Source organism: Nicotiana sylvestris, chromosome 10 (genome assembly GCF_000393655.2).
Source record: "Nicotiana sylvestris chromosome 10, ASM39365v2, whole genome shotgun sequence".
In the NCBI taxonomy this organism is placed as follows: domain Eukaryota; kingdom Viridiplantae; phylum Streptophyta; class Magnoliopsida; order Solanales; family Solanaceae; genus Nicotiana; species Nicotiana sylvestris.
The window spans coordinates 40,100,766-40,114,324 of NC_091066.1; the positions used below are offsets into that span (position 1 = coordinate 40,100,766).

A 13,559-nucleotide genomic window follows, 5' to 3' on the forward strand; every position below is an offset into this window, starting at 1 on the left:
ATCCAAACTAATCAATTATGACGATTCTGAAATTAAATCTATGATTAACTAACAAATGACACATGCATCAAACTAAAACAAAACTAACCATGAGAAGATGCTTCACTGATTAAAACTGATGGAACAAGGAATCAAAAGAAAATTTAAACTATACTAATAAACAAAATAAAACATAAAATTAACAGAACACTTACTGTAGAACTTGCTCGACCCTAAATTATTCCCAAAATAGCCAAACTGCCTGAACCCTAGATCCAACAATTCCTGAGCTCTAATGAGATTCGAGAGACTCTGGCATGGAAATCGTCATGAGGGTGGTTAAGGGCTTGTGGGGTACAAATTTGGAGCCATTTGGGCAAAGTGTCGTTTTGGGCCTGAACTTCAAATGAACATTCGAGCAGATGGGCCCCGATTCGAGGGAAATTGAGATGAGATACAGAGAGAGGACGATGGGATGAACCTAGGGTGTTTGTTTTGGCGGTCATTGGCGTCAACACCGCCGTGGGCGGCGGAGATGTCAGTCACAAGATCGATTATTCGAGGAGTTTGGGCGGGATCCGAGTTATGAAAATAGGGGGCTTGGAAAGAGGGTCTCATGAGGAATCTAGGGTGTAAATTTGGGAGTGTTTGGAGCTTTACCGCCGCCGTGGGCGATTTCCGGCGGCGGTGTAACACTGGTCTCATTAGGGTGTATTGAAGAAGGAGATACTGGGGTGGGGGGGGGCGTTCGGACATATAAGTATTAAAGGATGGGGACTTCCTGGCCGTTAGATCATGAGACCTCGACGGCTTAGATCTAACTACGGCCAAACGGTGTCGTTTCAGGGAGAAAGAGGACAGGCCGAGTGGGGCGGATTAGGGTGTGGGCCTGGCGAGGGTGAATTGGATTGGGTTGGGAAATTTATTTAAACGGCCCAATTCGTCCATTTATATGGACAGCCCCCATCCCTTTGTAGTTTGATTTTCTTTTCAATTTATTTTCCTTTTTCATTTTGCATTTATATATATATTTTTCATTTTGCATTTATATATATATATTTTGTTTTGTTAAAATGACAAATAGAAAATCATAGACCAAATTAACACTAAAATTATTATTTAATTTTCCAAAACCAACTAATTTTTATATTTAAACAAATTCCACAAATTAAAATAAAGGTGCACAAAGTCATTTTTTGTCATTTTCTTTATATTAAAACAATTCTAAACTACCAATTAACACTAAAAATATGAAATTAAATCCTACACAAACGCCACATGTATTTTTGTATTTTTCGTATGAATTAAAAAAAACACAAACAAAATGCAACAATTACCAGAAATATGACACAAAATTCACAAAATCCTGAAATGATAAGAAAATTATTTTATTTGAATTTTGGGAATAATTTGCTTAGGGCAAAAATCACGTGCTCACATCCCTCCCTTGTAGATTCACCACGTCAATCTCGTGAAGGCACTCCTTCCCCTGAATCCCGTGCTGATCAACAAGAACAATCTGAACATTTTGAAGGAGGTGCAAATGAAGCTTTACAAAAGCTAATTGATGCACAGGTCGGCAAAGCTCTTCAGGCTCTAGTTAGTCGATTGCCTGCTGCACCACCCACACCAACTCCTAATAATAATACATTGGAGAATCCTCGTTCTGGTCTTGTTAATTCTGGAAATGGAGGAACCACCAGTGAACCACAGGAAGGGGGACCAGGTAATTCAAATAATTCCTATTTGCAAAATTTAGTTCTAACCTTGCAGAAACAGATTAAGGAACAAAATGAGCGTATTGAGAAAATCCCTGGAGTTCCGCCTGTAATAAAAGGAGTAGACATGGACAGATACTCACAACAACCTTGGAAGCCAAGTGCTGCTCCCCTTCCAATTCCGAAAAAGTTTAAAATGCCTGACATCCCGAAATATGATGGTACTACAGACCCACGTGACCACGTGACTGCATTTACAACAGGCGTGAAAGACAACGACTTGACCAAACAAGAAATTGAATCAGTACTGGTCAAAATTTTTTGGAGAAACACTCACCAAGGGTGCATTAACCTGGTATTCTCTTTTATCTAAAAATTCTATAAATTCTTTTGCTGAGCTTGCAGATTCTTTTATTAAAGCACACTCGGGAGCTCAAAAGGTTGAGAAAAGAATGGAAGATATTTTTAAAATCAAACAAGGGGATTCAGAGTTGCTTAGAGACTTTGTTGATAGATTCCAGCGTGAAAGAATGACTCTACCCCGTGTACCTGACAACTGGGCTGCAATAGCTTTCGCAAGTAATTTAAATGGCAAAAGTTCTGAAGCCACGAGAAGACTCAAAGAAAGCCTTCGAGAATTCCCTGCAACCACGTGGAATGATGTTTACAACAGGTACAGTACGAAGCTACGAATTGAAGAAGATATCGTACCTAAGTTTCATCATGAAGAAAGGGGCGGTTCCTGAAGATCAGAAACTGAAAAAAGATTAGGTAAAAACCGGTACGATCCATATATGGGACCTGCAGGAAAAGACTCACGGTCAAAACAAGATAGCCAGCAATATGATCAAAAATTGAGGAACATGGAATCTGGTTCTTCATCAAGATTCAGAAATGATCGGAACAGACAAGAGTCACGAGACGATGACAAAAGTTTAAAGGCAAGATTCGGCGGATATAACTTTAATGTCACTACCTCCGAGCTCATGGCTGTTTTGAGAAGCATAGGAGATAAGGTACGATGGCCAAAAGAGATGCGGTCAAATCCAAATAGACGCAATCCAGATCATTGGTGCGAATTCCACAATGATCACGGGCACAAAACTTCAGAATGTAGATTCTTGCAGAGCGAAGTGGATCATCTATTGAAGCAAGGGTACCTCACTGAGTTATTTAGTGAAAAAGGTAAACAAGCCTATATGAAAAATAGGCAAGAGCCTCCAAAGCCTCCTTCACCCAAGAGAATAGTGAATGTGATAAGTGGGGGAGAAGATATTCACGACATAACCTACACAGCTTCCAACAAGGTTTCTAAAGTAACAATTACACACGGGAAACGGGTACGGCAGGTTTTAGAAAATGAAAGTATTTCATTCGATGATGCAAATACCGAAGGAGTGATAACCCCACATAATGACGCACTGGTAATACCTTTACTTGTACATGATACTAACGTTAAATGAGTTTTGATTGATCCAGGGAGTTCCGTAAATATTATACTACTAAGGGTATTACGTGAAATGCAAGCTGAAGACAACATGATACCCAAGGCGCATACCTTGTCAGGCTTCGACAATTCAAGTGTGGTAACAAAAGGAGAGGTAGTTCTAACAACTTTTGCTGCAGGTGTTGTTAAAGAAACTAAATTTCAGGTAGTTGATATGGAAATAGCCTATAATATGATCATGGGGAGGCCTTGGATCCATGATATGGATGATGTTCCATCAACTCTACATCAAGTTCTTAAATTTCCATCACCATGGGGGATTTGTCAAATTCGAGGGGATCAGCATACAGCCAGGAGTATCAACGCTGTAACATATACGAGCACCGTCAACAAAGAAAAATAGCAATTACATGAAACAATTGAAGGTGTCAGCAATAAAACCTCAACTGAGCAAGAGAAAACAGATTTAGACTCGAGACCTGATACAATTCAATAACCTGAGGAGAATAAAAATATCAAAACAACCATCGAAGAACTCGAGGCTGTGATATTATTTGAGCAGTGGCCTGAACGGAAAGTTTATGTTGGAGCTAATTTAAACTCAAACATGCGAGGTATGTTAATTGAATTTCTAAAATCTAACGTGGACTGTTTTGCTTGGTCCCATGCTGACATGACAGAGATACCACCGGATGTGATGACTCACAAATTAAATGAAGACCCATCCTTTACACCAATAAAGCAAAAGAAAAGAAAGCAAGGGGCTTTCAAAAACCAGGTGATTCAAGATGAGGTCCAAATGCTATTAAAAATTGGGTCAATCCGCGAGGTAAAGTACCCTAATTGGTTAGCCAACACAGTTGTTGTACCTAAGAAAAATGGTAAGTGGCGAGTCTGTGTAGATTATACAGATCTTAATAAAGCTTGTCCAAAAGATTCTTTTCCTTTACCACATATAGATCAATTAATTGATGCAACTGCAGGACATGAACTTTTAAGTTTTTTAGATGCATATTCAGGGTACAACCAAATTAAAATGGACCCTAGTGATGAAGAAAAAACTTCTTTCATCACAGACAGGGGGACTTACTATTATAAAGTAATGCCCTTTGGTCTCAAAAATGCTGGGGCAACCTATCAAAGGTTGGTCACCAAAATGTTCCAAGAACATTTAGGAAAGACAATGGAGGTATATATAGACGATATGCTCGTTAAAACCCAGCAGTCTCATGATCATATTTCTCATCTATCTGTTACATTTGAAATTTTACGAAAATTTAATATGAAACTCAACCCAGAAAAATGTGCATTTGGAGTTGCATCAGGTAAGTTTTTGGGTTTTCTTGTTTCTAACCGTGATATTGAGGTAAATCCTTCTCAGATCAAAGAAATAGAAGAAATCCCTGATATCCTTACTAATAAAAAGGAAGTTCAAAGATTAACGGGAAGAATTGCAGCTTTGGAGAGATTTATTTCCAAATCTTTAGAAAATTGTTTTAAGTTTTTCTCTACACTCAAAAAGCAAGATCATTTTGAATGGAACGAAGATTGTCAACAATCCCTTAGAAATTTGAAAGCTTATTTATCAAAACCACCGTTATTGGCAAAACTAAAGGTGGGAGAAAAGCTTCCCATCTATCTGGCTGTGTCTGAAGTTGCGGTAAGTGCTGTTTTAGTCCGTGAGGACCAAGGTAAACAATCTCCTATTTATTATGTAAGTAAGTCCTTACTAGATGCTGAAATACGATACCCACAGCTAGAAAAATTAGTATTAGCTTTGATCATGGCATCTAGAAAATTAAGACCTTATTTTCAATGCCATCCCATTGTTGTAGTTACTGCTTTTCCGCTTCGAAACATTTTGCATAAACATGAATTGTCAGGGAGGTTAGCAAAATGGGCTATAGAATTAAGTGAATACGAAATCATTTATCAACCTAGGACTGCTATAAAATCTCAAGTATTAGCCGATTTTGTAGCTGATTTTAGCCAGGGGATGCATTTAGAAGCAGAAAAAGAATTACAAGTTTTTAATGGTGCAAACCCGGGGACTTGGATTTTATTCACTGATGGTTCATCTAATGTAAAAGGAGCAGGTCTGGGTATAGTTCTCATACCACCTACGGGTGAAACTATTAGGCAAGCTATAAAATGTCATTCTATAACTAACAATGAAGCAGAGTACGAGGTTGTAATTGCAGGTTTAGAATTGGCAAGAGAACTCGGCATAACAAAAATTATAATCAAGAGTGATTCTCAACTCGTGGTCAATCAAATGCTGGGGACTTATACAGCCAGGGAAACTCGAATGCAAGAATATCTCGAAAAGGTACGGGAACTAATAAAGCAATTCCAAACTTGGAAGGTAATGCAGATCCCAAGAGATGAGAATGTGGAGGCAGATGCTTTAGCTAATCTCGCATCTTCAACTGACGTAGCAAATGACGCAAATGCTTAAGTCATATATTTGTTTCATTCCATTCTCGAACCTGATAAGAATGAGGTAAATTTTAATCATTTAACATGGGATTGGAGAAACGAAAGTATTGCTTTTTTACAGCACGGAACCGTGCCTAATGACAAAGGGAAAGCTCAAGCGCTTCGCAAAAAAGCCGCTCGATATTGTTTATATCAAGGAAATCTTTATCGAAAGATGTTCGGTGGACCACTAGCAAGGTGTCTCGGACCCTCTCAAACAGAATATGTGATGAAGGAAGTGCACGAAGGACATTGTGGAAATCACGCAGGGGGAAGGTCACTGGTAAGAACATTGATTCGAGCAGGATATTATTGGCCTAAGATGGAAGAAGAGGCAAACAGCTTCGTGTCCAAATGTGATAAATGTCAAAGATACAACAATAATATGCACAGACCAGCTGAGTTACTACACCCTGTTATAGCCCCGTGGCCCTTTATGAAATGGGGAATGTATATCGTAGGTCCACTACCACAAGCAAAGGGTCAGGTAAAGTTTCTACTTGTACTCACAGATTATTTCACTAAATGGGTAGAAGCAGGAGCATTTAAACAGGTACGAGAGAAGGAAGTTAAAGACTTCATATGGCGAAATATAATATGCCTCTTTGGAGCACCAAAAGAGATCATGTGTGACAATAGACCACAATTCATAGGAGTTCAAATCACAGAATTTCTTCAAAGTTGGCAGATTAAAAGGATAACATCTACGCCATACCATCCAGTGGGTAATGGACAAGCGGAATCCACAAGCAAAGTCATTATCAACAACTTGAAGAAGAGGTTACAGGATTCAAAAGGTAATTGGCCTGAGATATTACCTGGAGTACTATGGGCTTATCATACAACGACAAAAACAAGCACTGGAGAAACACCATTTTCAATGGTTTATGGTACAGAAGCCTTAATTCCAGTTGAAATAGGTGAACCGAGCACACGGTACGTTCAGGCAACGGAGAAATCTAATGATGAAGAGATGCGGGTCAACCTTGATTTGCTTGAAGGAAGAAGAGAAGCTGCATTGATAAGAATGGCAGCACAAAAGCAAGTAATTGAATGATATTACAATAGGAAAGCACGCCTCAGATTTTTCAAAATTGGGGACTTTGTGCTTAAAAAGGTGTTCCAATCTGCAAAGGCTGCTAATTCAGGAAAACTAAGTCCAACGTGGGAAGGACCATACAGAGTTCGTGACATTGCGGGTAAAGAAGCATACGAGTTGGAGACAATGGATGGCAAAGTTTTACCCTCGCATTGGAATGCCATCCATTTAAAGAGATATTACTTCTGAGAAAGTACCCACAGTTAGGTATCGCCATGTTAATTTTTTTTTTTTGAATTATTAAAGTTTTACTAACAATTTTAGATGCTAGGCAAAAACCCTAACTCGTGTCAAATGATGAGTCACGACCTGTAAGGCAAAATGGAGTACTCTAAAATTCCCAGCCCAGGGTTACAATTAATCTGATGGAAATACACACGAGTTAGGCAGTCTTCATCTATAATCGCACCTCCGAGTCCCGTATATTTTTCTGTTTCAGGAAAAGGATCAAATTGAAAGAAATAAACAAGTGCTCGAGGCTTCATACTTCACCGCTCAAACACTTGGGGGACTACATATTATACACAAATATGTGTAGAAAAACAGATACGAATATCGAACAAAAGTCGGCCACAAAGAGGCAAGTATTGAGAAAAAGTTACGAAGTCTTCAACATTCATCATCGTGTTCAACAAACACAAGGCATTCATCATAATGTTTTTCCCATGAGAACAACAGAGTCATCTCTCAAACTCATAAACGAAGTCACCTCTCAAACTCTTCATATAAAGATAGGGTCATGACTATGTACTGAAACAGGTTATGAAGAAAAACCTTGTTTATTTTATATTATGTAAAAATTCTGTTACAAGAAAAACAGTTACGAGGAAGTTATAGATGTATTTTAATACATGTAATAGTCAAAAAACTTGTTAAAGTTCATGAATAAAAACTTGTCAAAGTTGTTTCATACAAAACATGTGTATTCCTATTTCTTTCATCGTATTATAACACCATTATGAAGTTGAGACGTCTTCTTCATTAAGTGTCGATAAAATAAAAGGGCCCTCTTTTATAAGCCTCATGTTGATAATCCATGAGAAGAATCATAAAGCATTTTCAAAGGATAAAAATGCTAAGCTATTCTATAAGTCCTAGATAAATAGGCAAGAATAGAATATACAGAAGTACCGATAAAACTTCTTAATATAAAAGACTAAGTACAAACTTAGTCAGCAAAATATTTGTTTTTTACAAATGCCCCATTATGATAACTGGGGACTTCATCAAAAGATCCCTTAAAGTTGCTAAGGGATAACACCACCGATTAAAAAAACAGTAAAGTTTGAAATACATTCAACTAGTCACTGAAGGGGTTGGAACATCAGAAGTTGCAATCTCATTTTCAGGGGCAGTCACAGGCACGATAATAACTTCTGAGGGAGCAGCAATAGGAGCGGTTTCAACTGGGCCTGAAGTGTTAAAATCACCAAGGGAAGCAAGAGTCACGGGAGCTTCAGCTTCCAAGGATTGTGCCATAGAAGTTTCACCCTCGGGAGCCGGAATTGCAACTCCAATTGCCGCAGTAGCTACTTCTTCATTTAAAAGCTCTTCTGCCCCAGGAGTTCCAAGTGCAGGAGAAGGAGTATCAACTGGTTGTTGTCTTTTTTCAATAGTGTCTAAGACTTTGGCTAATTCAGATTGCAAATCAAAGTTTTCTTGAGTAGCTTCCATCAAAGCATCACGGCGAGATTTTAGAAAAGCCCAACTTACCTCTATGTTGAAGTTCTCCTCAAGAAGTCCATACTCCCTTTCCCACATAGCAAGATCGTTCTTCAATATCTGATGTTCAGCTAAGTGGGAATCAAGGGAAGCTTTAAGGGAGTCATGAGAACTATTCAAAGCACGTATCTCGTCAGAGGAGATCCTTAAGTCAGTCTGAGCTTGAGTCAAGTTTTGCACTAACTCCCTTGCATATTCTTCTTTCTTCTCCACAAGTGCCTTAAGCTTTCTGATTTCTTCACTTGCCTTTGATAATTGTTCTGAAAATGAGTACTCCAAAAGCTCCTTATCTTTTTCAAATTGGTTTGAAGAAGCCTTGAAAAAAGGGTGCAGAATTGCAGAACCAATCAGAAAGTGACACGTGTGTAGAGCATTAAATAAAAGGTGACACATATGCAAAGCATTAATTAGAAGGGACAATTGAAGCATCAGTACTGTCATAGAATTAATTACAGCAAAAATTCCCTTTTTATGAAGATCCACTTCCCAGATATTTAATTGATAAATAAATGGAAAGTGGGGGGACTATCTGTATTGGGAAAAAACTGAATTTACATTGAAGGTGACGTGACATGACACGAGGAATGGTCAAAACATGATGATCGGTTAAGAGGCACGAGTGACAACAGATACGGGGAAAGAAAAGCTAAATAGGCACGAGAGGCAATTCGAATAATACAAGCTTCGTACCTATTTAGGTCATTTAAAGCCAAGAGATCAGAAGGCATTGAAGACATGGATATGATGACGAAAAGGAGTCCAAATTCAATATTAAATACCCAATACGTTAGAGAATTGGTATTAAATAGGAATGATTGTGTAACGTTTTATTTAATGTCATTTATTGCTCATAATTGTCTCATTAAGACTAAGGTATTACTCTTTTACTTAGAATCAACTATAAAAAGAGGAGATCATAAACATTACATTGGAATACAAACCTATTTATTGCTTATTTGTCATTCTCAAAAAGTCTATTATTTTTTTTCGTCTCCTGATTATCAGTAGCCCGAATTTCTATTTGTCTTTAGCTTTGACCAAAGAATCACATTTTTGGTTAAACACCTCCGACACTTTGGCTGAATACAGCCTAAAGCAGTTTAACAATCTTGATTTCTACGACATATCTCTTGTAGACGGTTTCAATGTCCCAATGGAATTTAGTCCAACATCTGGTAATTGTTCTGTTAGGATCAGCTGCACTGCCGACATCATAGGACAGTGTCCGAATGAACTAAGGATTCCTGGAGGCTGTAATAATCCTTGTACTGTTTTCAATACTAACGAATATTGTTGCACATCCGGTGGCAATTGTGGTCCAACCAATTATTCCAAGTTCTTTAAGGATAGATGTTCAACTTCTTACAGTTACCCTAAAGATGATTCAACTAGTACCTTCACTTGTCCGAATGGAACCAATTACAGAGTGGTTTTCTGTCCATAAATTAAATGGATGGAACATTTTTTTCCCTTAACTGATGTATCTTAGGACGTTTGAAATTTCTATGTTGCTTGGTTTATGTCATAATCCCTGCTATTTCTTAAGCTGTATTTTCAAAGTATTCACGACATTCATTGAAAATGAAATAATCAATATTTGTTTTTTCATCGGATGTCCCTTGAACGGATGTTCCATAACCAATTGAAATGGAGTAATATTCTTGTGTACACGGCAAGACCATGCGCTTGTTTTGGACATTTTTAACTTCTTTTTTTTTTTTTTTTTTTTTTTTCTGGTTTCTCACTTGGTATCTGGTACCCAAATTGGGGTTTGATTAAATGAATTCTTGCCTGGGAGTTTCACATTAGAATTAAGGGATAAGCACTCGCTCACAAAAGTAACTCTATACTCGGAATCGAATACGCTTATATCTTTCACTTGCAGTACTATTCTCTCACTTAAACAGAGTCGTTATCTATATGGCATTATCATTTGAGAAGTCAAAATTTATTTGAGAATTTGTGTTTTTAATTATTAAAGTATTTTAAGTTACCAAACTTTGTGTAGTTTCTTAATATTTATTTGATTTTAAAAGAAAATATTTAAGAAAATGACATCCAAATTCACTCGAAAAATAGATATTCCGACTCTTCAATCCTGAAAAAGTAAAAATAAGCAGTTATTACACATGCTACACTATAGTTTCAAGATTGTTTACCTCAAAAATACGAGTAATAATTAAATTTGATTTGTGGTTTTAAAGATATGTGATTTAGTTCAATACTAATTAATAACCAAGAAGTATAACGTATAAATGAAAGAAATAAGTAAAACAAACCAGTATGCTAGATAGTCTCGACCTTGAGTTAGGTAGCCTCGAGGATGATTAAGAACATTAGAATAAGAACAATCAAGTAAAAGGACGATTCTAATGAAATATGAACCAGAAAGTAAGAGAGTATATTCTTTACTAATGATTGATGATCTTTACAAATGATTGAGGTCCCCTTTATATAATAGAGGAACCCTAAATAAGGTACATTTCTATTTACAGTAAGGAATCTTATTGGGATAGCTGTCTAACTGCATAGTACGGATTGGTACTAGGTCGTACGAATAAATTTCGGAATTTACGCCATGATCTTGGGGACGTGGCGAAAATCTTGTCCTTCTGTAACAAACTCATAACAGCACCATCTCGGAATCGGTCATACTTGGCTCCAATATTCCTCGAGCACTTAGATCTTTGATCCTCTTATTCTGCCTTCGAGCCCGAGCTTGGTTTATATCGAACTTTTATCCTCGATGTGACCTCTCGAGCCTACAAAATCGGAGGCATATAATTTTGACCGTATACAGATAGTCCCCGCATTTCTTCGAATAAAATGATAAGAAACGATTTAATTCTTGACCCTTCGATGCCTCGATCATGATGTCAATCTCGTGACGTCAGCGACTGAAGTGACTGAAAAAGTCACGTCTACATAGTTCCCAAGGCCATCAATTGAAGACGGCTGGTGGTCGGCTGTTGGTTTCCCCAAATCGTTAAGGCGACCTCTATAAATAGGTCAATCTCACAATTTCTACATCTTTTACTTTTCAAATCACTCTTAAAATTTCACCAGCTTCTTCATCTCCTCTAAGTTCACCCCTTTCCCAATTTGTTCTTAATACAACATCAACTCTTTCTCCTCTTTTAAATTTCTCAACAACAATGGCTAAAACATCTAAGACCCTTCCTCAGAAAGAAAAGTCTTCCTCATCATCGCGGCTGGCCAGAGATAGAACAATGGTGCCACCTCGTATCGAGGAGTGCATTCCCGGGCCATGCGAAATAACCTCTGATTTTAAAATCGATAAACCTGCGTCGACACCAGGCTGATGTGAGCCCATGTCTCGATACATCTGCTTGATCACTAAAGATGAACTTGAGCATGTAAAAAACAATTGCAATTGAGAGAATAAAGACGTTGTGATCCCCTCCCCCGAAGAGGACATTACCACCCATAAGATAGGATACTTAAGCGTGTATACCTATCTTTTTACATTGGGTCCCGTAGATCCATCACCGGGCCCCGTAGATCTAGTCATTCTTGATTTTTGCCAACAATAACAAGTGACGCTTGGCTAGATCTATCATTCTTTCTGGTGCATCGTCAATTTGATCAGATATTTCTCGGGCCTGGTCGAGGGGATGCCTTTTACCCTCGACCACCTGGTCAGGCTATACAGCTCTCGCCTTTATCGAGGTGGTCTAATAAAGATGCAACACCGATCCTCGAAACCTCCTTTCTCCAGCATCGATGAGCATAAGGACCGAGAATGGATGAGCCGGTTCGTCTGACTCAGGACCTTCGATCTGATTCCTGCTGAGAGGATGCCATTCCCCAAGGAGTGGAACATGAAATGTAAGTACAAATTTATCAATGGTGAGTAATATTCCGCTTTCCCTATTTTTTCTCGATCTAACTCCCTTTTGATGATATAGCCGCATGTTGGTTCCGTGGTGCGGTTCTGGACCTAGCAGGTTAGGTCCGACAACTGACCTCCATCTCTTCATACACGGAACAGAGTTGGCATGATTTGGCCAAGGGTCGGTGGGAAGCTAAGAAACACGGTGAGTTCCCTTGTTCATATACTGGTGTTTCTCAGTAAATACTGACTTACTCTTATGCAGGCCTCGAAGACGATGTTGCTATGTGGCCGCCACCGTCCGGAGAAGAGGAAATTCCAAAGCCAGCCAAGGAGAAGAAAAGAAAAAGGGGGTCGCCTGCAAGTTCCCCGAAGCCAAAGAAAAGCAAGGCTCGAAATCCTAAGGCCGATTCCGTGTCCCTATCTCCAGAAACGGCCCAACGCCTTCGGGATGTGGATGAAGAGGGAGAAGATGATAGATGCCTATTGATAGCTCGGAAAAGATGAAGCATTGACGCTTCAAAGACCGCTGAACTGATGGTGGCTGGTACGGTTCAATCTCAAACCGAAGAAATTTCGGAGGGGAGCTCGAGCAAAGTCCCCGAGCTATCATGTGGAAAAGGTGCATCTCGTCTCGGGGGACATTTGGTGGGAGAGCTCGAAGAGCCTAATTCTAAGGCCCTACAAAGAGAGGATAATATCCCAAGTGAATCACTTGGGATAATCAATGTAGATGACTCACCGCCAGGCCCGGTGTTCTCCAAAGGGCAATCCCGAGATGCTCGGGCCATGAGGACTCCTCATGTGGGAATGACCCATGAAGGGAGTGATATTTTTTAGGAGTGCCTTGCGGGGATCGAAGATGGTCCCGATCCTGATGCCTCATTTATTTTCAATGAGGCCCAAAGGCTTCTCAAACAAGTAACTTTTTGTCTTCATAATTATGCTTCGAGTTTAATTCTCATCTTTCTAAGTCTAACTCTTTTTCTTTGTGAAAAGGTCATGTTGCTTCACCAACAAGCATTTACCAAATCTTGGGTCGAGCTTACCCGATGCGAAGCCGAACTCAAGAAGCTCGTGGAGGAGAGGGCAACCTAAAGATCCTTTACGTTAAAAAAGATGGGGAGATCAGCGATCTCCAATTCGAATTGGTGAAGGCTTGTTAAGAACAGACCTAGCTTATTGAAAAGGTAATATAACCTTTGAGGGCCTGTAATGCATTTACTTGATTTGGCGACTAACACTTCAACTTTGTAGGCCCAA

The 13,559-nt window shown here is 38.9% G+C and overlaps 1 protein-coding gene across 1 annotated transcript in view; it reads left to right on the plus strand.

The window, feature by feature from the left end:
- The window catches only part of LOC104228449 (thaumatin-like protein), a 28,442-nt gene extending 18,555 nt beyond the window's left edge, over positions 1-9,887 (plus strand). The window contains exon 2 of the mRNA XM_070160422.1: positions 9,497-9,887. Coding sequence (XP_070016523.1) covers positions 9,497-9,887 — 391 coding nt within the window. The remainder of the gene's footprint in view (positions 1-9,496) is intronic.
- Positions 9,888-13,559: the final 3,672 nt, after the last annotated feature.